Consider the following 25,583-nt stretch of genomic DNA (forward strand, 5'->3'; position numbering starts at 1 on the left):
GTATTATCGCGGGTCTTGCAAACTCTAATTACTAACTTAATACCCAAAGTTTCATCTAATTCTTCAATAATATTTAATTTTAAAAATTTCTAATAATCCACTCCCTCAAACAATTTTTTCCCTTCATTATTTTTCTTTACAAGTTTTCTAATTTCGGTTATAGTTGTTTGAGTTTTTTTTTTTTTTTGGGTTGTAGTAGTAAGGTTTTTATCCTGCTTTTGTTTATTTAGGTGCATAAGCAATCCTTGCAGTGGAATTAGAAGTCTCACTACTATGTACCATGCATATTATTAGAAAATGAATCAAGTAAATAAAAACGATCCCAATTTCCTTGAAAATACTTAATACAGGTGACTGAAAAATTAAGTTTTGGGAGTAGACATTGAGAAATTGATAATATCACTATTGAGAACCTTTGCTCAATCTAATCTGGCGATTAATCGATTAATAATCGCATATCCCCAATATACAACCTTATGAAATGGCTATATATGTACGTCGGAAACAAATTGAATCGAATAAATGTAGAAAGCTGAAGCCGTAATTAGAAGAAGAGAGCAACAGCTGGAGTCGGGCCTCTGATTCTAATCATACTAGAGCTAGAGTCATACAGTCATACACTCATACAAGTATACTTTCCCGCTTGCCCTATTGCTTTCTCCGTCTGGCGGCTACTTCCAGCTGTTTCGATCCTGCAATAGAGCGGTTCGGCTCCAGCTGTGCTCTCTTCTTCTAATTACGGCTTCAGCTTGTTGTACAGAGCACGTAATCGATCTCTATAAGTCTGTGGAGTCGGGAGTAGGTTCGACGCGTGCGTTGGGTCAAAGCTGGTGGAAGCTCAAAAATCACCTCATGGTATAGAAAATTATTTTCCATTATTCTTTCAAAAAAGAGGCTACAAACTAGTAATTTTAAACTTCAAATCACTACGATACATCGAGATGTTCCGGAGTTACGACTAATAAAAGTTATGAAATTATAAACCTTGAAATTCGTAACTCGTTAATAATTTATATCACATGAAAATGATCCAAGGGATTATTTATATCGAATATTACGTTATGTTTTAGAAAATATTGCAAGTATAAGCAGTTTGCGAAGTCGAGAACCTTCTCGAGTTAGCGAAACTTCTTCAAAAAGTAGAAACTCGGGAAATTTTTATTTTTGATATTCTAAGCACTTGGGTTGATTTTGAAACAAAAGAAAAAAAAAGAGAAACTGATTGATCCAGTTTTTTTTCAGTTCTTAATTTAGCAATAACTACTTTAAATGAGTTCGGAAAAATTGTAAGGGAATAAGAACAAATCCATGTTGGCAATTGATGAATAATTTGAATGAAAATAAAGCGTGAATATAAGCTTCACACTGCTCTATGACTTCATATAAATATTTTGCAACAGAGCTGCTTGAGCATGCCTTGATCCTGGTGTGGTATTTTTCTGAAAAACAATAAGAATTCATTCATTCAATTCGGACTGTATAGGCAATAGTTTTTATTTCTTCTTAATACTTATCGAATGAAAAAAATGAATCGTCAAGGATTCACTCTTATAGAATATATACCTGATGAATTTTTTTCTGTGTGTTACAGAATCGTGGAATTTATATGTTTCGCTTAGATGAAGAGCGAGTAGTGGATGCTACATTATGTGGAGGACTTGCTCGATATATTAACCACTCTTGTAACCCAAATTGTGTCGCTGAAATCGTTGAGGTTGAACGTGATCTTCGGATAATTATCTTTGCAAAGCGAAGAATCTCACGTGGTGAAGAGGTAATTTTTTCAATGACTTTCCTGTTCATTATCGTGTATTGCATCTTAAATTGTTAAAAATTAAAAATTTTTATGAATTCTTTTTCTTTATAGTTGGCTTACGATTACAAATTTGACATAGAAGATGACCAACACAAGATAGCGTGCGCATGTGGTGCACCTAACTGCCGCAAGTGGATGAACTAAAAGTCTATACACTGCAATGTTGGTATCTTTGTGAAATAGGTTTTTATGTGAATTATGCCACATGCATGCAATAGGTGTGCATATATCTATGTACATACTTCATAGACGTATTATAATATTTAAAATGTGAAGTGCCATTATGGTTTTACTAAGTGATTTGTAGTAAAGTTGGTGCAGAGTCATCACAACATTCCTCCAAAGTTGTACAATATTAGTTTTATTTTACCAACCAGAAATATTAATCGCTTGTATATTACCATAAGACTCTTAAAAGGAAGACAAAGTGTAATAAAAAAAGAAGTTAGCGGGTTCTGTATGTAAGAAAATTTCTATCTTTGTATGTTATACGTAGTCAAAGACGGTAAATAATATTGTAATATAGGATCTAATTTAGTTGTTATTATTAATGCATATATGTTGCACTGTATTTGTACATAAGTAAAAGAACCTAATGTTATTTTAAATCACCAGAAAAAATTGTGTAGTCTCAGAACCCCTAATTTGACGTTCCACGTGTTTATAACTACAGTCCGCTCTTTCAATAATGCCGATCACGGACATGTAGGGGAATAACTTTCCGACGAAAGTACTAACCCCACTCTTGACGCGACTCGGCGCCGAAAACTATTAATAACACAATGCACCTAGCGCGAGACACTATTGGAAGAGCCGAAGAACTTGGCTACGGGTGGGGAAGTGTTCAAGTACAAAATAGGGGAAGCGCCACCATTGGCAGAGCGCACTGTATTTCACTATTCTATAATAAATAAATGTGAGTGCGTGGATGTTTTAATGTTTATACGTACGCACGCAGATGCACATTTTAGGAACCTGATTTTACACAACGAAATTCATACTTAAATGCCATAACTTATAACGGTATTTGGAAGTACTTTCTTATTCAATTTTTTTGGTTTGTATGGTGGTCCATGGATTTTCCCATTTAACGAGTTTCATCTTTCTGCCTGAATTTCGGTAGAAGCTTCGTTTTATAGGAGAAAAATTCTGCAACTAAGCTGCTCGCCTTTATCGTCACTGCTATAAGAAATTCACCGTGAGTTCCAGCATTTCCGGATAATACTGCGAGGCGAGACCATGTTCGACATACATGCAAAACGAGGTTTTGCAATCAAAGGGTTTGGCTGAAGATGTATAAAGACTTCTAGCCTAATGGAGCTTTCTATAACCGAAAATAGACGAAATAAATTCATCGTCAAGCGGCGTCCACTGCGTCGCGCAAGCAAGTCGGCAAACTGTCGGTACGTAAAGACGACAAGAACTAAGATTATCATCACGTGTATCCAGAAGGATAATGCATTGTTGGATATTCTTATGACAATATAAACCACCAATTGAAATTTTGCGTGTATCGCGGCATAGACGCTATATATCCTCCATAAATTAATTTCAGCCAAATTCAACAATGTTAATCTAACTGCATCTGAGTCACATCGACGAAAATGATGTTATTTGAATAAGTGCACAACATAGGTATACATGATTGACTTTTAAATACCAGTTCTCGATATAAACAATAGGAAAATAGCCGACGGAGTTAGAATAAAGGGATGAAATTATACAGGGGTTATTATACTTGCATGTAACGTATGTACTTACAAGTCTAAGATACACGACCAATATTTTCGTCGCCAGCAAAAAGGGGGCTGATCCAGAAAATCAATTTTTTAATACTTTAATTTACGTTAAATTTTCGAAGCTTATTTGAAGTCACTGCATTTTTATCGGCAAACTGAGTCTTTTTCACATAAATATAGTACTTACACATATTTATTTAAAACAAAAAAATTCCCGATAATTGTTAATAGTTGAGTCCATGTTGCAGTAATATTCGGTGAACTTTGGGCAATCATTATTACAAAAGTAATAGAAAAACAGATTAAAAATAATCTGGGTATTTTCTCACCTGTAATATCACTTGATTAAATAGTGAAATCGGTTATTGACCTTCAAATACAAGATTCTTCGGTTTATTGGTGAACAGCCCGGAGAATTATTCAATTAGGAGTTTCGAAGATGATAATATGTTTTCCCGACAAAGTCGATACTGTTTTACCCGAAATTTCAGTACTTTTCCGGTAACTCCCAATATTGCCCATAATAAATAAGTGTTAAGGAGGTGAAATTTATAAATTAATATCAATAAACGTCAATGAGAGTCATTCATTGACCTATTTGGTAGACAATTACTTGTTGAATGTTGAAAGTCCGAGAGGAAGAAGTTGCAGTATAAATCAAGTTGTTGGAACGTGCAATCGAAGTATACACAGACAAAGAGGGTCATTGATAAATAATACACAAATAAGGTTTCGTTGATGTAAAATAAATACAAATTGAATATAATTTAATGCGCGTCAATCGTAAGTTCCGCTCGGGAAACTTTCTCAAAAAGTGATGTGAATTAATTATATTTCGAAATTGGATGTAGGATACTAACGACTGATATCACCTCAAGATGGATGAACTGGAATCGACAATTTCAGTTTCGGAATCGATTTGCTTGACCCCTTCGGAACTAGTAAGACCCTCAGACACGCAGAAAAAACATCAAAAAGACCGTGGGACCATAAGCAGAGGATAAGTTACGAAGGATATCTTTCGTTTTTCAGCTGTAACTCTTGATCCGTTGCTCGTAGAGTATTTGGACTTCGCGCAATTGATTACCATCGCAAAATTACGTCGTAATATTGCATCGAAGAAGTGTTTCCAACATTTTTCGCACTCGTTAAAATTTTCACTAAAATACATAGAGGTAAGGTAGCCTTACGTTTTTTGGAGCAGATAGTCGCACAGAAAACAGTGTCTCAGAATCAATTCGTATGACACTATTCCGACTACTTAAACCCCCAAGAACACGGAAAACACACCAAATACAGCATAGGACCAACAGCAAAGAAATTACGAAAGAAAGACCGGCAGCGGAGGCCCGAAAAGAGAAATCTTTCGTCCTTTGGCTGTGACTCTTCATCCGTTGCCCGCAGCGTATTTGAACTGTGCGCAATCGATTCATCTAGAAAAATTACGTCCATGTAGCGCATCAAAGAAATGATTCTAGCTTTATTCAAAGTCGTCGAAATTTTTGCAAAAAATACAAAGCAGTGAGCCTTCCTTTTCGGTTCGAGTGAGATATCTTTTCGCTCATAATTGATTTATATGACACTATCCTGACTAAGTGGACCCCCAATAGTGCGAGAAAGAGATGCAGGACAGAAACCGTAAAAGTGAAGGAAATATGAACGAATTACAATAAAAGTTGATGTTTTATTCATTTTAATGTGTGTTACATGGAATGGAGATGATACATTATCATACATTATATATCGCATCCTGCAGAGGTGTATTGTACCTCTATCAGGCTTGAACTTAAGCTATATGTTAAAACTATAATGACAAATGTCTGGTATTGTATTTTGGATATAATGTTTGAAACCGGGTATATTGCACACTTATTTCCGCATACAAAGCCTATATTTCTTATACAGTGATTTCAGATTGTATTTTCGTGGTCTTCCTTATCTTTCACTTCAGACCTATCTGTGAACATGTAAATTACTATGTAAAAGATTTGAGGCGCATTGAATAAACCAGTGATACTTAGTAGCTATGTAGTTGTGATTCTCCGTTCCCACCTTTTGGAAGACTCTGTGATAACTTTATGTGTTTCGGCTGTAACTTTTCAGCTATCGCTCGCAGCGTATTGGGTCTGCGCTTAATCGATTCCTCTCGGAAAATCACGTCGAAATGGTGCCACAAAAGATTGACTGCAGCGCTTTTCAGAATCGTCGAATTTTTCGCCAAAAATACAAAGGGGTTAGCCTTACTTTTTTGCCATTTTTTGAGCGAAGAATTTCTCGTCCTGGAATCGATTCGTATGACCCTTTCTGGAGTAATTCGACCCCCAGGAACTCAGAAAACACGTCAAAAAGAGCGTAGGACCAGCAGCAGAAAAATGACGATGAAAATCATGAGTTTTTCGGCTGTAACTTTTTAGCTGTCGCTCGCAGGGACTGCGCTTAATCGATTCCTCTCGCGAAATTACGTCGGAATAGTGCCTTAAAAGATTGATTGCAGCTTTTTTCAGAATCGTCGGATTTTTCGCTAAAAATACAAAGGGGTTAGCCTTACTTTTTTGGTCATTTTCGGAGCCGGAAATTTTCCGTCTCGGATTCGATTTGTATGACCATTTCTAGAGTAATTCGACCCCCAGGAACTCAGAAAACACGTCAAAAAGAGCGTAGGACCAGCAGCAGAGAAATGACGATGAAAATCATGAGTTTTTCGGCTGTAACTTTTTAGCCGTCGCTCGCAGCGTATTGGGACTGCGCTTAATCGATTCCTATCGCAAAATTACGTCGGAATAGTGCCTCAAAAGATTGATTGCAGCTTTTTCCAGAATCGTCGGATTTTTCGCCAAAAATACAAAGGGGTTAGCCTTACTTTTTTGGTCATTTTCAGAGCCGGAAATTTTTCGTCTCGGATTTGATTTGTATGACCATTTCCAGAGTAATTCGACCCCCAGGAACTCAGAAAAAACGTCAAAAAGAGCGTAGGACCAGCAGCAGAGAAATGACGATGAAAATCATGAGTTTTTCGGCTGTAACTTTTTAGCCGTCGCTCGCAGCGTATTGGGACTGCGCTTAATCGATTCCTATCGCGAAATTACGTCGGAATAGTGCCTCAAAAGATTGATTGCAGCCTTTTTCAGAATCGTCGGATTTTTCGCCAAAAATACAAAGGGGTTAGCCTTACTTTTTTGGTCATTTTCAGAGCCGGAAATTTTTCGTCTCGAATTCGATTTGTATGACCATTTCTAGAGTAATTCGACCCCCAGGAACTCAGAAAACACGTCAAAAAGAGCGTAGGACCAGCAGCAGAGAAATGACGATGGAAATCATGAGTTTTTCGGCTGTAACTTTTTAGCCGTCGCTCGCAGCGTATTGGGACTGCGCTTAATCGATTCCTCTCGCGAAATTACGTCGAAATAGTGCCTCAAAAGATTGATTGCAGCTTTTTTCAGAATCGTCGGATTTTTCGCCAAAAATACAAAGGGGTTAGCCTTACTTTTTTGGTCATTTTCAGAGCCGGAAATTTTTCGTCTCGGATTTGATTTGTATGACCAATTCTAGAGTAATTCGACCCCCAGGAACTCAAAAAACACGTCAAAAAGAGCGTAGGACCAGCAGCAGAGAAATGACGATGAAAATCATGAGTTTTTCGGCTGTAACTTTTTAGCCGTCGCTCGCAGCGTATTGTGACTGCGCTTAATCGATTCCTCTCGCGAAATTACGTCGGAATAGTGCCTTCAAAGATTGATTGCAGCTTTTTTCAGAATCGTGGGATTTTTCGCCAAAAATACAAAGGGGTTAGCCTTACTTTTTCAGTCATTTTCAGAGCCGGAAATTTTTCGTCTCGGATTTGATTTGTATGACCATTTCTAGAGTAATTTGACCCCCAGGAACTCAGGAAACACGTCAAAAAGAGCGTAGGACCAGCAGCAGAGAAACGACGATGAAAATCATGAGTTTTTCGGCTGTAACTTTTTAGCCGTCGCTCGCAGCGTGTTGGGACTGCGCTCAATCGATTCCTCTCGCGAAATTACGTCGGAATAGTGCCTTAAAAGATTGATTGCAGCTTTTTTCAGAATCGTCGGATTTTTCGCCAAAAATACAAAGGGAATAGCCTTACTTTTTTGGTCATTTTCAAAGCCGAAAATTTTCGTTTCAGATTCGATTTGTATGACCATTTCTAGAGTAATTTGACCCCCAGGAACTCAGAAAACACGTCAAAAAGAGCGTAGGACCAGCAGCAGAGAAATGACGATGAAAATCATGAGTTTTTCGGCTGTAACTTTTTAGCCGTCGCTCGCAGCGTATTGGGACTGCGCTTAATCGATTCCTCTCGCAAAATTACGTCGGAATAGTGCCTCAAAAGATTGATTGCAGCTTTTTCCAGAATCGTCGGATTTTTCGCCAAAAATACAAAGGGGTTAGCCTTACTTTTTTGGTCATTTTCGGAGCCGGAAATATTTCGTCTCGGATTTGATTTGTATGACCATTTCTAGAGTAATTCGACCCCCCGGAACTCAGAAAAGACGTCAAAAAGAGCGTAGGACCAGCAGCAGAGAAATGACGATAAAAATCATGAGTTTTTCGGCTGTAACTTTTTAGCCGTCGCTCGCAGCGTATTGGGACTGCGCTTAATCGATTCCTCTCGCGAAATTACGTCGGAATAGTACCTTAAAAGATTGTTTGCAGCTTTTTTCAGAATCGTCGGATTTTTCGCCAAAAATACAAAGGGGTTAGCCTTACTTTTTTGGTCATTTTCAGAGCCGGAAATTTTCCGTCTCGGATTCGATTTGTATGACCATTTCTAGAGTAATTCGACCCCCAGGAACTCAGAAAACACGTCAAAAAGAGCGTAGGACCAGCAGCAGAGAAATGACGATGGAAATCATGAGTTTTTCGGCTGTAACTTTTTAGCCGTCGCTCGCAGCGTATTGGGACTGCGCTTAATCGATTCCTCTCGCAAAATTACGTCGGAATAGTGCCTCAAAAGATTGATTGCAGCTTTTTCCAGAATCGTCGGATTTTTCGCCAAAAATACAAAGGGGTTAGCCTTACTTTTTTGGTCATTTTCAGAGCCGGAAATTTTTCGTCTCGGATTTGATTTGTATGACCATTTCTAGAGTAATTCGACCCCCAGGAACTCAGAAAACACGTCAAAAAGAGCGTAGGACCAGCAGCAGAGAAATGACGATGAAAATCATGAGTTTTTCGGCTGTAACTTTTTAGCCGTCGCTCGCGGCGTATTGGGACTGCGCTTAATCGATTCCTCTCGCAAAATTACGTCGAAATAGTGCCTCAAAAGATTGATTGCAGCTTTTTTCAGAATCGTCGGAATTTTCGCCAAAAATACAAAGGGGTTAGCCTTACTTTTTTGGTCATTTTCAGAGCCGGAAATTTTTCGTTTCGGATTCGATTTGTATGACCATTTCTAGAGTAATTCGACCCCCAGGAACTCAGAAAACACGTCAAAAAGAGCGTAGGACCAGCAGCAGAGAAATGACGATGAAAATCATGAGTTTTTTGGCTGTAACTTTTTAGCCGTCGCTTGCAGCGTATTGGGACTGCGCTCAATCGATTCCTTCCGCAAAATTACGTCGGAATAGTGCCTCAAAAGATTGATTGCAGCTTTTTTCAGAATCGTCGGATTTTTCGCCAAAAATACAAAGGGGTTAGCCTTACTTTTTTAGTCATTTTCAGAGCCGGAAATTTTCGTTTCGGATTCGATTTGTATGACCATTTCTAGAGTAATTTGACCCCCAGGAACTCAGAAAACACGTCAAAAAGAGCGTAGGACCAGCAGCAGAGAAATGACGATGAAAATCATGAGTTTTTCGGCTGTAACTTTTTAGCCGTCGCTCGCAGCGTATTGGGACTGCGCTTAATCGATTCCTCTCGCGAAATTACGTCGGAATAGTACCTTAAAAGATTGTTTGCAGCTTTTTTCAGAATCGTCGGATTTTTCGCCAAAAATACAAAGGGGTTAGCCTTACTTTTTTGGTCATTTTCAGAGCCGGAAATTTTCCGTCTCGGATTCGATTTGTATGACCATTTCTAGAGTAATTCGACCCCCAGGAACTCAGAAAACACGTCAAAAAGAGCGTAGGACCAGCAGCAGAGAAATGACGATGAAAATCATGAGTTTTGCGGCTGTAACTTTTTAGCCGTCGCTCGCAGCGTATTGGGACTGCGCTTAATCGATTCCTCTCGCAAAATCACGTCGGAATAGTGCCTCAAAAGATTGATTGCAGCTTTTTTCAGAATCGTCGGATTTTTCGCCAAAAATACAAAGGGGTTAGCCTTACTTTTTTGGTCATTTTCAGAGCCGGAAATTTTTCGTCTCGAATTCGATTTGTATGACCATTTCTAGAGTAATTCGACCCCCAGGAACTCAGAAAACACGTCAAAAAGAGCGTAGGACCAGCAGCAGAGAAATGACGATGGAAATCATGAGTTTTTCGGCTGTAACTTTTTAGCCGTCGCTCGCAGCGTATTGGGACTGCGCTTAATCGATTCCTCTCGCAAAATTACGTCGAAATAGTGCCTCAAAAGATTGATTGCAGCTTTTTTCAGAATCGTCGGAATTTTCGCCAAAAATACAAAGGGGTTAGCCTTACTTTTTTGGTCATTTTCAGAGCCGGAAATTTTTCGTTTCGGATTCGATTTGTATGACCATTTCTAGAGTAATTCGACCCCCAGGAACTCAGAAAACACGTCAAAAAGAGCGTAGGACCAGCAGCAGAGAAATGACGATGAAAATCATGAGTTTTTTGGCTGTAACTTTTTAGCCGTCGCTTGCAGCGTATTGGGACTGCGCTCAATCGATTCCTTCCGCAAAATTACGTCGGAATAGTGCCTCAAAAGATTGATTGCAGCTTTTTTCAGAATCGTCGGATTTTTCGCCAAAAATACAAAGGGGTTAGCCTTACTTTTTTAGTCATTTTCAGAGCCGGAAATTTTCGTTTCGGATTCGATTTGTATGACCATTTCTAGAGTAATTTGACCCCCAGGAACTCAGAAAACACGTCAAAAAGAGCGTAGGACCAGCAGCAGAGAAATGACGATGAAAATCATGAGTTTTTCGGCTGTAACTTTTTAGCCGTCGCTCGCAGCGTATTGGGACTGCGCTTAATCGATTCCTCTCGCGAAATTACGTCGGAATAGTACCTTAAAAGATTGTTTGCAGCTTTTTTCAGAATCGTCGGATTTTTCGCCAAAAATACAAAGGGGTTAGCCTTACTTTTTTGGTCATTTTCAGAGCCGGAAATTTTCCGTCTCGGATTCGATTTGTATGACCATTTCTAGAGTAATTCGACCCCCAGGAACTCAGAAAACACGTCAAAAAGAGCGTAGGACCAGCAGCAGAGAAATGACGATGAAAATCATGAGTTTTGCGGCTGTAACTTTTTAGCCGTCGCTCGCAGCGTATTGGGACTGCGCTTAATCGATTCCTCTCGCAAAATCACGTCGGAATAGTGCCTCAAAAGATTGATTGCAGCTTTTTTCAGAATCGTCGGATTTTTCGCCAAAAATACAAAGGGGTTAGCCTTACTTTTTTGGTCATTTTCAGAGCCGGAAATTTTTCGTCTCGAATTCGATTTGTATGACCATTTCTAGAGTAATTCGACCCCCAGGAACTCAGAAAACACGTCAAAAAGAGCGTAGGACCAGCAGCAGAGAAATGACGATGGAAATCATGAGTTTTTCGGCTGTAACTTTTTAGCCGTCGCTCGCAGCGTATTGGGACTGCGCTTAATCGATTCCTCTCGCAAAATTACGTCGGAATAGTGCCTTAAAAGATTGATTGCAGCTTTTTTCAGAATCGTCGGATTTTTCGCTAAAAATACAAAGGGGTTAGCCTTACTTTTTCGGTCATTTTCAGAGCCGGAAATTTTCCGTCTCGGATTTGATTTGTATGACCAATTCTAGAGTAATTCGACCCCCAGGAACTCAGAAAACACGTCAAAAAGAGCGTAGGACCAGCAGCAGAGAAACGACGATGAAAATCATGAGTTGTTCGGCTGTAACTTTTTAGCCGTCGCTCGCAGCGTATTGGGACTGCGCCTAATCGATTCCTATCGCGAAATTACGTCGGAATAGCGCCTCTAAAGATTGATTGCAGCTTTTTTCAGAATCGTCGGATTTTTCGCCAAAAATACAAAGGGGTTAGCCTTACTTTTTTGGTCATTTTCAGAGCCGGAAATTTTTCGTCTCGAATTCGATTTGTATGACCATTTCTAGAGTAATTCGACCCCCAGGAACTCAGAAAACACGTCAAAAAGAGCGTAGGACCAGCAGCAGAGAAATGACGATGGAAATCATGAGTTTTTCGGCTGTAACTTTTTAGCCGTCGCTGGCAGCGTATTGGGACTGCGCTTAATCGATTCCTTTCGCAAAATTACGTCGGAATAGTGCCTCAAAAGATTGATTGCAGCTTTTTTCAGAATCGTCGGATTTTTCGCCAAAAATACAAAGGGGTTAGCCTTACTTTTTCGGTCATTTTCAGAGCCGGAAATTTTTCGTCTCGAATTCGATTTGTATGACCATTTCTAGAGTAATTTGACCCCCAGGAACTCAGAAAACACGTCAAAAAGAGCGTAGGACCAGCAGCAGAGAAATGACGATGGAAATCATGAGTTTTTCGGCTGTAACTTTTCAGCCGTCGCTCGCAGCGTATTGGGACTGCGCTTAATCGATTCCTCTCGCAAAATTACGTCGGAATAGTGCCTCAAAAGATTGATTGCAGCTTTTTTCAGAATCGTCGGATTTTTCGCCAAAAATACAAAGGGGTTAGCCTTACTTTTTTGGTCATTTTCAGAGCCGGAAATTTTACGTCTCGAATTCGATTTGTATGACCATTTCTAGAGTAATTAGACCCCCAGGAACTCAGAAAACACGTCAAAAAGAGCGTAGGACCAGCAGCAGAGAAATGACGATGAAAATCATGAGTTTTTCGGCTGTAACTTTTTAGCCGTCGCTCGCGGCGTATTGGGACTGCGCTTAATCGATTCCTCTCGCAAAATTACGTCGAAATAGTGCCTCAAAAGATTGATTGCAGCTTTTTTCAGAATCGTCGGAATTTTCGCCAAAAATACAAAGGGGTTAGCCTTACTTTTTTTGTCATTTTCAGAGCCGGAAATTTTTCGTTTCGGATTCGATTTGTATGACCATTTCTAGAGTAATTCGACCCCCAGGAACTCAGAAAACACGTCAAAAAGAGCGTAGGACCAGCAGCAGAGAAATGACGATGAAAATCATGAGTTTTTTGGCTGTAACTTTTTAGCCGTCGCTTGCAGCGTATTGGGACTGCGCTTAATCGATTCCTTCCGCAAAATTACGTCGGAATAGTGCCTCAAAAGATTGATTGCAGCTTTTTTCAGAATCGTCGGATTTTTCGCCAAAAATACAAAGGGGTTAGCCTTACTTTTTTGGTCATTTTCGGAGCCGGAAATTTTTCGTCTCGAATTCGATTTGTATGACCATTTCTCGAGTAATTCGACCCCCAGGAACTCAGAAAACACGTCAAAAAGAGCGTAGGACCAGCAGCAGAGAAACGACGATGAAAATCATGAGTTTTTCGGCTGTAACTTTTTAGCCGTCGCTCGCAGCGTATTGGGACTGCGCCTAATCGATTCCTATCGCGAAATTACGTCGGAATAGCGCCTCAAAAGATTGATTGCAGCTTTTTTCAGAATCGTCGGATTTTTCGCCAAAAATACAAAGGGGTTAGCCTTACTTTTTTGGTCATTTTCAGAGCCGGAAATTTTTCGTCTCGAATTCGATTTGTATGACCATTTCTAGAGTAATTCGACCCCCAGGAACTCAGAAAACACGTCAAAAAGAGCGTAGGACCAGCAGCAGAGAAATGACGATGGAAATCATGAGTTTTTCGGCTGTAACTTTTTAGCTGTCGCTGGCAGCGTATTGGGACTGCGCTTAATCGATTCCTGTCGCAAAATTACGTCGGAATAGTGCCTCAAAAGATTGATTGCAGCTTTTTTCAGAATCGTCGGATTTTTCGCCAAAAATACAAAGGGGTTAGCCTTACTTTTTTGGTCATTTTCAGAGCCGGAAATTTTTCGTCTCGAATTCGATTTGTATGACCATTTCTAGAGTAATTAGACCCCCAGGAACTCAGAAAACACGTCAAAAAGAGCGTAGGACCAGCAGCAGAGAAATGACGATGAAAATCATGAGTTTTTCGGCTGTAACTTTTTAGCCGTCGCTCGCAGCGTATTGGGACTGCGCTTAATCGATTCCTCTCGCAAAATTACGTCGGAATAGTGCCTCAAAAGATTGATTGCAGCTTTTTTCAGAATCGTCGGATTTTTCGCCAAAAATACAAAGGGGTTAGCCTTACTTTTTTGGTCATTTTCAGAGCCGGAAATTTTTCGTCTCGAATTCGATTTGTATGACCATTTCTGGAGTAATTCGACCCCCAGGAACTCAGAAAACACGTCAAAAAGAGCGTAGGACCAGCAGCAGAGAAATGACGATGGAAATCATGAGTTTTTCGGCTGTAACTTTTTAGCCGTCGTTCGCAGCGTATTGGGACTGCGCTTAATCGATTCCTCTCGCAAAATTACGTCGGAATAGTGCCTCAAAAGATTGATTGCAGCTTTTTTCAGAATCGTCGGATTTTTCGCCAAAAATACAAAGGGGTTCGCCTTACTTTTTTGGTCATTTTCAGAGCCGGAAATTTTTCGTCTCGAATTCGATTTGTATGACCATTTCTAGAGTAATTCGACCCCCAGGAACTCAGAAAACACGTCAAAAAGAGCGTAGGACCAGCAGCAGAGAAATGACGATGGAAATCATGAGTTTTTCGGCTGTAACTTTTTAGCCGTCGCTGGCAGCGTATTGGGACTGCGCTTAATCGATTCCTTTCGCAAAATTACGTCGGAATAGTGCCTCAAAAGATTGATTGCAGCTTTTTTCAGAATCGTCGGATTTTTCGCCAAAAATACAAAGGGGTTAGCCTTACTTTTTTGGTCATTTTCAGAGCCGGAAATTTTTCGTCTCGAATTCGATTTGTATGACCATTTCTAGAGTAATTAGACCCCCAGGAACTCAGAAAACACCTCAAAAAGAGCGTAGGACCAGCAGCAGAGAAATGACGATGAAAATCATGAGTTTTTCGGCTGTAACTTTTTAGCCGTCGCTCGCAGCGTATTGGGACTGCGCTTAATCGATTCCTCTCGCAAAATTACGTCGGAATAGTGCCTCAAAAGATTGATTGCAGCTTTTTTCAGAATCGTCGGATTTTTCGCCAAAAATACAAAGGGGTTAGCCTTACTTTTTTGGTCATTTTCAGAGCCGGAAATTTTTCGTCTCGAATTCGATTTGTATGACCATTTCTGGAGTAATTCGACCCCCAGGAACTCAGAAAACACGTCAAAAAGAGCGTAGGACCAGCAGCAGAGAAATGACGATGGAAATCATGAGTTTTTCGGCTGTAACTTTTTAGCCGTCGTTCGCAGCGTATTGGGACTGCGCTTAATCGATTCCTCTCGCAAAATTACGTCGGAATAGTGCCTCAAAAGATTGATTGCAGCTTTTTTCAGAATCGTCGGATTTTTCGCCAAAAATACAAAGGGGTTAGCCTTACTTTTTTGGTCATTTTCAGAGCCGGAAATTTTTCGTCTCGATTTCGATTTGTATAACCATTTCAAGAGTAATTCGACCCCCAGGAACTCAGAAAACACGTCAAAAAGAGCGTAGGACCAGCAGCAGAGAAATGACGATGGAAATCATGAGTTTTTCGGCTGTAACTTTTTAGCCGTCGCTCGCAGCGTATTGGGACTGCGCTTAATCGATTCCTCTCGCAAAATTACGTCGGAATAGTGCCTCAAAAGATTGATTGCAGCTTTTTTCAGAATCGTCGGATTTTTCGCCAAAAATACAAAGGGGTTAGCCTTACTTTTTTGGTCATTTTCAGAGCCGGAAATTTTTCGTCTCGATTTCGATTTGTATAACCATTTCAAGAGTAATTCGACCCCCAGGAACTCAGAAAACACGTCAAAAAGAGCGTAGGACCAGCAGCAGAGAAATGACGATGGAAATCATGAGTTTTTCGGCTGTAACTTTTTAGCCGTCGCTCGCAGCGTATTGGGACTGCGCTTAATCGATTCCTCTCGCAAAATTACGTCGGAATAGTGCCTCAAAAGATTGATTTCAGCTTTTTTCAGAATCGTCGGATTTTTCGCCAAAAATACAAAGGGGTTAGCCTTACTTTTTTGGTCATTTTCAGAGCCGGAAATTTTTCGTCTCGAATTCGATTTGTATGACCATTTCTAGAGTAATTCGACCCCCAGGAACTCAGAAAACACGTCAAAAAGAGCGTAGGACCAGCAGCAGAGAAATGACGATGGAAATCATGAGTTTTTCGGCTGTGACTTTTTAGCCGTCGCTCGCAGCGTATTGGGACTGCGCTTAATCGATTCCTCTCGCAAAATTACGTCGGAATAGTGCCTCAAAAGATTGATTGCAGCTTTTTTCAGAATCGTCGGATTTTTCGCCAAAAATACAAAGGGGTTAGCCTTACTTTTTTGGTCATTTTCAGAGCCGGAAATTTTTCGTCTCGAATTCGATTTGTATGACCACTTCTGGAGTAATTCGACCCCCAGGAACTCAGAAAACACGTCAAAAAGAGCGTAGGACCAGCAGCAGAGAAATGACGATGGAAATCATGAGTTTTTCGGCTGTAACTTTTTAGCCGTCGCTCGCAGCGTATTGGGACTGCGCTTAATCGATTCCTCTCGCAAAATTACGTCGGAATAGTGCCTTAAAAGATTGATTGCAGCTTTTTTCAGAATCGTCGGATTTTTCGCCAAAAATACAAAGGGGTTAGCCTTACTTTTTTGGTCATTTTCAGAGCCGGAAATTTTTCGTCTCGAATTCGATTTGTATGACCATTTCTGGAGTAATTCGACCCCCAGGGACTCAGAAAACACGTCAAAAAGAGCGTAGGACCAGCAGCAGAGAAATGACGATGGAAATCATGAGTTTTTCGGCTGTAACTTTTTAGCTGTCGCTCGCAGCGTATTGGGACTGCGCTTAATCGATTCCTCCCGCAAAATTACGTCGAAACAGTGCCTCAAAAGATTGATTGCAGCTTTTTTCAGAATCGTCGAATTTTTCGCCAAAAATACAAACGGGTTAGCCTTACTTTTTCGGTCATTTTCGGAGCCGGAAATTTTTCGTCTCGAATTCGATTTGTATGACCATTTCTAGAGTAATTCGACCCCCAGGAACTCAGAAAACACGTCAAAAAGAGCGTAGGACCAGCAGCAGAGAAATGACGATGGAAATCATGAGTTTTTCGGCTGTAACTTTTTAGCCGTCGCTCGCAGCGTATTGGGACTGCGCTTAATCGATTCCTCTCGCAAAATTACGTCGGAATAGTGCCTCAAAAGATTGATTGCAGCTTCCTTCAGAATCGTCGGATTTTTCGCCAAAAATACAAAGGGGTTAGCCTTACTTTTTTAGTCATTGTCAGAGCCGGAATTTTTTCGTCTCGAATTCGATTTGTATGACCATTTCTGGGGTAATTCGACCCCCAGGAACTCAGAAAACACGTCAAAAAGAGCGTAGGACCAGCAGCAGAGAAATGACGATGGAAATCATGAGTTTTTCGGCTGTAACTTTTTAGCCGTCGCTGGCAGCGTATTGGGACTGCGCTTAATCGATTCCTTTCGCAAAATTACGTCGGAATAGTGCCTCAAAAGATTGATTGCAGCTTTTTTCAGAATCGTCGGATTTTTCGCCAAAAATACAAAGGGGTTAGCCTTACTTTTTTGGTCATTTTCAGAGCCGGAAATTTTTCGTCTCGAATTCGATTTGTATGACCATTTCTAGAGTAATTAGACCCCCAGGAACTCAGAAAACACCTCAAAAAGAGCGTAGGACCAGCAGCAGAGAAATGACGATGAAAATCATGAGTTTTTCGGCTGTAACTTTTTAGCCGTCGCTCGCAGCGTATTGGGACTGCGCTTAATCGATTCCTCTCGCAAAATTACGTCGGAATAGTGCCTCAAAAGATTGATTGCAGCTTTTTTCAGAATCGTCGGATTTTTCGCCAAAAATACAAAGGGGTTAGCCTTACTTTTTTGGTCATTTTCAGAGCCGGAAATTTTTCGTCTCGAATTCGATTTGTATGACCATTTCTGGAGTAATTCGACCCCCAGGAACTCAGAAAACACGTCAAAAAGAGCGTAGGACCAGCAGCAGAGAAATGACGATGGAAATCATGAGTTTTTCGGCTGTAACTTTTTAGCCGTCGTTCGCAGCGTATTGGGACTGCGCTTAATCGATTCCTCTCGCAAAATTACGTCGGAATAGTGCCTCAAAAGATTGATTGCAGCTTTTTTCAGAATCGTCGGATTTTTCGCCAAAAATACAAAGGGGTTAGCCTTACTTTTTTGGTCATTTTCAGAGCCGGAAATTTTTCGTCTCGATTTCGATTTGTATAACCACTTCAAGAGTAATTCGACCCCCAGGAACTCAGAAAACACGTCAAAAAGAGCGTAGGACCAGCAGCAGAGAAATGACGATGGAAATCATGAGTTTTTCGGCTGTAACTTTTTAGCCGTCGCTCGCAGCGTATTGGGACTGCGCTTAATCGATTCCTCTCGCAAAATTACGTCGGAATAGTGCCTCAAAAGATTGATTGCAGCTTTTTTCAGAATCGTCGGATTTTTCGCCAAAAATACAAAGGGGTTAGCCTTACTTTTTTGGTCATTTTCAGAGCCGGAAATTTTTCGTCTCGATTTCGATTTGTATAACCATTTCAAGAGTAATTCGACCCCCAGGAACTCAGAAAACACGTCAAAAAGAGCGTAGGACCAGCAGCAGAGAAATGACGATGGAAATCATGAGTTTTTCGGCTGTAACTTTTTAGCCGTCGCTCGCAGCGTATTGGGACTGCGCTTAATCGATTCCTCTCGCAAAATTACGTCGGAATAGTGCCTCAAAAGATTGATTTCAGCTTTTTTCAGAATCGTCGGATTTTTCGCCAAAAATACAAAGGGGTTAGCCTTACTTTTTTGGTCATTTTCAGAGCCGGAAATTTTTCGTCTCGAATTCGATTTGTATGACCATTTCTAGAGTAATTCGACCCCCAGGAACTCAGAAAACACGTCAAAAAGAGCGTAGGACCAGCAGCAGAGAAATGACGATGGAAATCATGAGTTTTTCGGCTGTGACTTTTTAGCCGTCGCTCGCAGCGTATTGGGACTGCGCTTAATCGATTCCTCTCGCAAAATTACGTCGGAATAGTGCCTCAAAAGATTGATTGCAGCTTTTTTCAGAATCGTCGGATTTTTCGCCAAAAATACAAAGGGGTTAGCCTTACTTTTTTGGTCATTTTCAGAGCCGGAAATTTTTCGTCTCGAATTCGATTTGTATGACCACTTCTGGAGTAATTCGACCCCCAGGAACTCAGAAAACACGTCAAAAAGAGCGTAGGACCAGCAGCAGAGAAATGACGATGGAAATCATGAGTTTTTCGGCTGTAACTTTTTAGCCGTCGCTCGCAGCGTATTGGGACTGCGCTTAATCGATTCCTCTCGCAAAATTACGTCGGAATAGTGCCTTAAAAGATTGATTGCAGCTTTTTTCAGAATCGTCGGATTTTTCGCCAAAAATACAAAGGGGTTAGCCTTACTTTTTTGGTCATTTTCAGAGCCGGAAATTTTTCGTCTCGAATTCGATTTGTATGACCATTTCTGGAGTAATTCGACCCCCAGGGACTCAGAAAACACGTCAAAAAGAGCGTAGGACCAGCAGCAGAGAAATGACGATGGAAATCATGAGTTTTTCGGCTGTAACTTTTTAGCTGTCGCTCGCAGCGTATTGGGACTGCGCTTAATCGATTCCTCCCGCAAAATTACGTCGAAACAGTGCCTCAAAAGATTGATTGCAGCTTTTTTCAGAATCGTCGAATTTTTCGCCAAAAATACAAACGGGTTAGCCTTACTTTTTCGGTCATTTTCGGAGCCGGAAATTTTTCGTCTCGAATTCGATTTGTATGACCATTTCTAGAGTAATTCGACCCCCAGGAACTCAGAAAACACGTCAAAAAGAGCGTAGGACCAGCAGCAGAGAAATGACGATGGAAATCATGAGTTTTTCGGCTGTAACTTTTTAGCCGTCGCTCGCAGCGTATTGGGACTGCGCTTAATCGATTCCTCTCGCAAAATTACGTCGGAATAGTGCCTCAAAAGATTGATTGCAGCTTCCTTCAGAATCGTCGGATTTTTCGCCAAAAATACAAAGGGGTTAGCCTTACTTTTTTAGTCATTGTCAGAGCCGGAATTTTTTCGTCTCGAATTCGATTTGTATGACCATTTCTGGGGTAATTCGACCCCCAGGAACTCAGAAAACACGTCAAAAAGAGCGTAGGACCAGCAGCAGAGAAATGACGATGGAAATCATGAGTTTTTCGGCTGTAACTTTTTAGCCGTCGCTCGCAGCGTATTGGGACTGGGCTCAATCGATTCCTCTCGCAAAATTACGTCGGAATAGTGCCTCAAAAGATTGATTGCAGCTTTTTTCAGAATCGTCGGATTTTTCGCCAAAAATACAAAGGGGTTAGCCTTACTTTTTTGGTCATTTTCAGAGCCGGAAATTTCTCGTCTCGAATTCGATTTGTATGACCATTTCTGGAGTAATTCGACCCCCAGGAACTCAGAAAATACGTCAAAAAGAGCGTAGGACCAGCAGCAGAGAAATGACGATGAAAATCATGAGTTTTTCGGCTGTAACTTTTTAGCCGTCGCTCGCAGCGTATTGGGACTGCGCTTAATCGATTCCTCTCGCGAAATTACGTCGGAATAGTGCCTCGAAAGATTGATTGCAACTTTTTTCAGAATCGTCGGATTTTTCGCCAAAAATACAAAGGGGTTAGCCTTACTTTTTTGGTCATTTTCAGAGCCGGAAATTTTTCGTCTCGGATTTGATTTGTATGACCATTTCTAGAGTAATTCGACCCCCAGGAACTCAGAAAACACGTCAAAAAGAGCGTAGGACCAGCAGCAGAGAAACGACGATGAAAATCATGAGTTTTTCGGCTGTAACTTTTTAGCCGTCGCTCGCAGCGTGTTGGGACTGCGCTCAATCGATTCCTCTCGCGAAATTACGTCAGAATAGTGCCTTAAAAGATTGATTGCAGCTTTTTTCAGAATCGTCGGATTTTTCGCCAAAAATACAAAGGGGTTAGCCTTACTTTTTTGGTCATTTTCAGAGCCGGTAATTTTTCGTTTCGGATCCGATTTGTATGACCATTTCTAGAGTAATTCGACCCCCAGGAACTCAGAAAACACGTCAAAAAGAGCGTAGGACTAGCAGCAGAGAAATGACGATGAAAATCATGAGTTTTGCGGCTGTAACTTTTTAGCCGTCGCTCGCAGCGTATTGGGACTGCGCTCAATCGATTCCTCTCGCAAAATTACGTCGGAATAGTGCCTCAAAAGATTGATTGCAGCTTTTTTCAGAATCGTCGGATTTTTCGCCAAAAATACAAAGGGGTTAGCCTTACTTTTTTGGTCATTTTCGGAGCCGGAAATTTTTCGTCTCGGATTTGATTTGTATGACCATTTCTAGAGTAATTCGACCCCCAGGAACTCAGAAAACACGTCAAAAAGAGCGTAGGACCAGCAGCAGAGAAACGACGATGAAAATCATGAGTTTTTCGGCTGTAACTTTTTAGCCGTCGCTCGCAGCGTGTTGGGACTGCGCTCAATCGATTCCTCTCGCGAAATTACGTCGGAATAGTGCCTTAAAAGATAGATTGCAGCTTTTTTCAGAATCGTCGGATTTTTCGCCAAAAATACAAAGGGGTTAGCCTTACTTTTTTGGTCATTTTCAGAGCCGGAAATTTTTCGTCTCGAATTCGATTTGTATGACCATTTCTGGAGTAATTCGACCCCCAGGGACTCAGAAAACACGTCAAAAAGAGCGTAGGACCAGCAGCAGAGAAATGACGATGAAAATCATGAGTTTTGCGGCTGTAACTTTTTAGCCGTCGCTCGCAGCGTATTGGGACTGCGCTTAATCGATTCCTCTCGCAAAATCACGTCGGAATAGTGCCTCAAAAGATTGATTGCAGCTTTTTTCAGAATCGTCGGATTTTTCGCCAAAAATACAAAGGGGTTAGCCTTACTTTTTTGGTCATTTTCAGAGCCGGAAATTTTTCGTCTCGGATTTGATTTGTATGACCATTTCTAGAGTAATTCGACCCCCAGGAACTCAGAAAACACGTCAAAAAGAGCGTAGGACCAGCAGCAGAGAAATGACGATAAAAATCATGAGTTTTTCGGCTGTAACTTTTTAGCCGTCGCTCGCAGCGTATTGGGACTGCGTTTAATCGATTCCTCTCGCAAAATTACGTCGGAATAGTGCCTTAAAAGATTGATTGCAGCTTTTTTCAGAATCGTCGGATTTTTCGCCGAAAATACAAAGGGGTTAGCCTTACTTTTTTGGTCATTTTCAGAGCCGGAAATTTTTCGTTTCGGATTCGATTTGTATGACCATTTCTAGAGTAATTCGACCCCCAGGAACTCAGAAAACACGTCAAAAAGAGCGTAGGACCAGCAGCAGAGAAATGACGATGAAAATCATGAGTTTTTCGGCTGTAACTTTTTAGCCGTCGCTCGCAGCGTATTAGGACTGCGCTTAACCGATTCCTCTCGCAAAATTACGTCGGAATAGTGCCTCAAAAGATTGATTGCAGCTTTTTCCAGAATCGTCGGATTTTTCGCCAAAAATACAAAGGGGTTAGCCTTACTTTTTTGGTCATTTTCAGAGCCGGAAATTTTTCGTCTCGGATTTGATTTGTATGACCATTTCAAGAGTCATTCGACCCCCAGGAACTCAGAAAACACGTCAAAAAGAGCGTAGGACCAGCAGCAGAGAAATGACGATGAAAATCATGAGTTATTCGGCTGTAACTTTTTAGCCGTCGCTCGCGGCGTATTGGGACTGCGCTTAATCGATTCCTCTCGCAAAATTACGTCGGAATAGTGCCTCAAAAGATTGATTGCAGCTTTTTTCAGAATCGTCGGATTTTTCGCCAAAACGTCCTGCCTGAGTATCATTATTTCAAATTTTTGTATATTTATTACCAGCTTTCTTTTATTCACAAATAAGACCCACTAGTAAGTTTTCAAGACAGACTTTTATTACGACACATTTAGTCAATTTTCAGAATCTCTCCAACAAATTCCTAATCATAGTGACAATCTTAGAGGTCACAATGGAAGTTTTTGGAGTATTGCTTCCACGACGGAAATTGAGAAAATTAGGTGAAAATAAGTCTTAAAAAAATAATGTCAGATAATGTAACTCACATTTACATCTTGTACATCATAAAATAGTATTATTCTTCCATTTTTTGATATGAAGTTTCAACGCAGTCTATTTCTGAAGTATTCGAAACTGAAATTATAAAAAATCAACTTGTTTTCGCTAACCAGATAGATTTTTGTACAACCAAAAGTAAAAATCATTACAAATACACATAGTTAATCCGCTCATACATTTCGACTATCTCTAATTTCACTATACATAATTAACTTCTGAAATTTCTAAAGTTTATCAGATGCACAAGTTATTGAAGGATATCAACAATTTTTATTATTAAATGACACTATAAATTCTCTTTCACGAATCAAAAATGTTTTTATAAAATATAAAAAATTTTATGGTAGAGTTTATGTACAGTGTGAGATTTTATTACAGCAATTGATTTGAAAGCAAAATATGTCTTGGCCAAATTTCAGAACCAGTTATTTGGATGCAGTGTGAGCTAAACGCTGCAGTCCGGAATAAGGTGATCCCATATAAACAGTCTAGCAACTAATTTAAACTAAAGTTAATAAGTATTGAATTAAACATACAACCTATATCAGTATAGACATGCTAAGCCGTCTGTTCGATTTGATTTGGTCAGGGCAACAAGGTGGTTTAGTGGAGTAAATCTTCGGAAAAGCAACCATAGGTGCCATGTTTATAATAGTTTCCGGCTCCGTTGTTAATTTTTCGAGTTACCTAAAGTTTATAACTTCGCTGCCTGGTACAATCAAAGTTCACACATACACACTGCTATGTCAGCTCCAATATACAGGATTTATTAAATTAAGTATAATATGAGAATACACCATTTTTTACATGTACAATGTTATATATTTATATATATATATTTATTCCGTTAGGTAATATTTTATTTATGCTCCATTTCAATACAAGTGAATTGTATACTTTCTTTTTCTTTTTTCGACACGTATTGTTGGTAGTTATCTTCATACAAATAGATTATTGACAATAACAAATACTATTCAACATTAAAATGCTTCACGTACTGTACAATTAATAAATTAAATGTTGAAATGCAATTCACCCATAGTATACTCGTATGGGTAATTCATCTGTAAACACCTTGTCTGTGCATATCAAGTAAGACATTTCATTGAGTCGACATTCGCTAAAAATTTGTCATATTATTTTCGATCCTAGCTGCGATTACATTTCTTCCAGGTTTGTATTTCAGATTTTTATCCTCTTTTGTTTTAATTGTTGCATTAGAATACTGTACCACTATCTGGAAATAAATTACAGATACCGATGTTTGAGATTGTGTGTGTGCACGTAATTGTACATATGTATTAAAAATCATGAATGCATATATTAATTTATGTGTATGCCTCTACGTATCATATTAATTAGACATTAATTTATTATTCATCACCAAATTGAATAAATTATGTCACCATGTAACGTTCCAATAATAATTTCGGAAGAGTGGCCGCTAACTTTATTCTGTAAATGACAATTTACAGTTACTCTTTGTGATAATAAGTTGATATTATAAACACGTCATATGGTGAACGAAAGCAAAGTATCATTAGTAGTTTGCAGTAATGCTTGCGCTTGCCTGAATATGTTAGAAACAAACATTACGTAAATTATGTTATTTTAAAAACCTCCAGGTCTTAGTCGCTGTGCATCTCGAAATACCAAATTTTTTCTTAACTTACAATTTATCTGTGTTCAGACAAAAAAAGAAGTTTTCGTAATCATCTCGTAAATGAAAAGTCCAGTTTTCACTAAATCTCAATGTTCCAGGTTCATAATAAGGTGATTTGTGGATTTTGACCGACTCACCCGCCAAATCGGCTCCAAATAATTCGAAAAACAATTCCCTAATTTTTGCAAATTTTTATTTCAACTCTAACCCGTGCCCGCAAGCGGGTCGATTTCCCCATTTAACCCCTTCAGGCGCACATTAAATTTACCCAATGAACATCGATAAAGTTTGGCATAGGAGAGTTTCTTGGGTCAATGATTACGAATTTGAACTCGAAATTCCAAAATGCAAAATGGTGGATGCAATATGATGGACCGAAATCCATAAAGTCACTTAAGTTGCCATTGAAGGTTTTTAAATCGTTAATCATGAATCTGAATTTATAGTTCGAAAATCGAATTGGATATTATTTGTTTACTGAACTTGGAACCTGCAATGTGAGAACAGGTAGTTCGGGGGCTGCCTTGTGGCCAGCCTAAAACCGCTTGTTCCGTTCCTCACTGTGTAATATGCCATAGAATAAAGAACTTTACTTAACTGATCTTATTCAAAAACGTAATGTGATACTTTTTGAAAAGCATTGTTGAACTGATCTAACAAATTTTTTTATATTATAGTAATTGTCAACTAATGAATAAAAAATCACTCTTAACGATATAAAAACTTGTTAGGAAGTGACAAGCTTACTTCATTCACACCACACCATGCAAAGATATGTTTGTATTGATAAAAAAAAAAAAAAAAACTATTAATGAAATTTTGTTAGAATTTTGATTGTAAGCAAGGACTATTGAAGTAATTGGTTGTTTCAAATATTACGAACTGTGCGTTTTGGTGATACTGTATCGGAACTGTCAAATTATTTCATCAGTGGTTTATTTGGTAGCGCAATCAATAAGATTTACTCATTTTACGTTAAAAAAAACGACTCATCTTTTTCCAAAGATTCAATTTATAAAAC

At 39.7% G+C, this 25,583-nt stretch overlaps 1 protein-coding gene across 9 annotated transcripts in view; it reads left to right on the forward strand.

The window, feature by feature from the left end:
• The window catches only part of LOC124409085 (histone-lysine N-methyltransferase 2C-like), a 67,697-nt gene extending 65,293 nt beyond the window's left edge, over positions 1-2,404 (forward strand). For all 9 annotated transcript variants that reach the window (XM_046886476.1, XM_046886479.1, XM_046886480.1 and 6 more), the window contains 2 exons: positions 1,592-1,774; positions 1,868-2,404. In XM_046886476.1, the coding sequence (XP_046742432.1) occupies positions 1,592-1,774; positions 1,868-1,960 (276 nt within the window). In that variant the 3' untranslated portion in view covers positions 1,961-2,404. The remainder of the gene's footprint in view (positions 1-1,591; positions 1,775-1,867) is intronic.
• The last annotated feature ends 23,179 nt before the right edge of the window (positions 2,405-25,583 follow it).

The sequence above is a fragment of the Diprion similis genome, chromosome 8 (genome assembly GCF_021155765.1).
Source record: "Diprion similis isolate iyDipSimi1 chromosome 8, iyDipSimi1.1, whole genome shotgun sequence".
Taxonomy (NCBI): domain Eukaryota; kingdom Metazoa; phylum Arthropoda; class Insecta; order Hymenoptera; family Diprionidae; genus Diprion; species Diprion similis.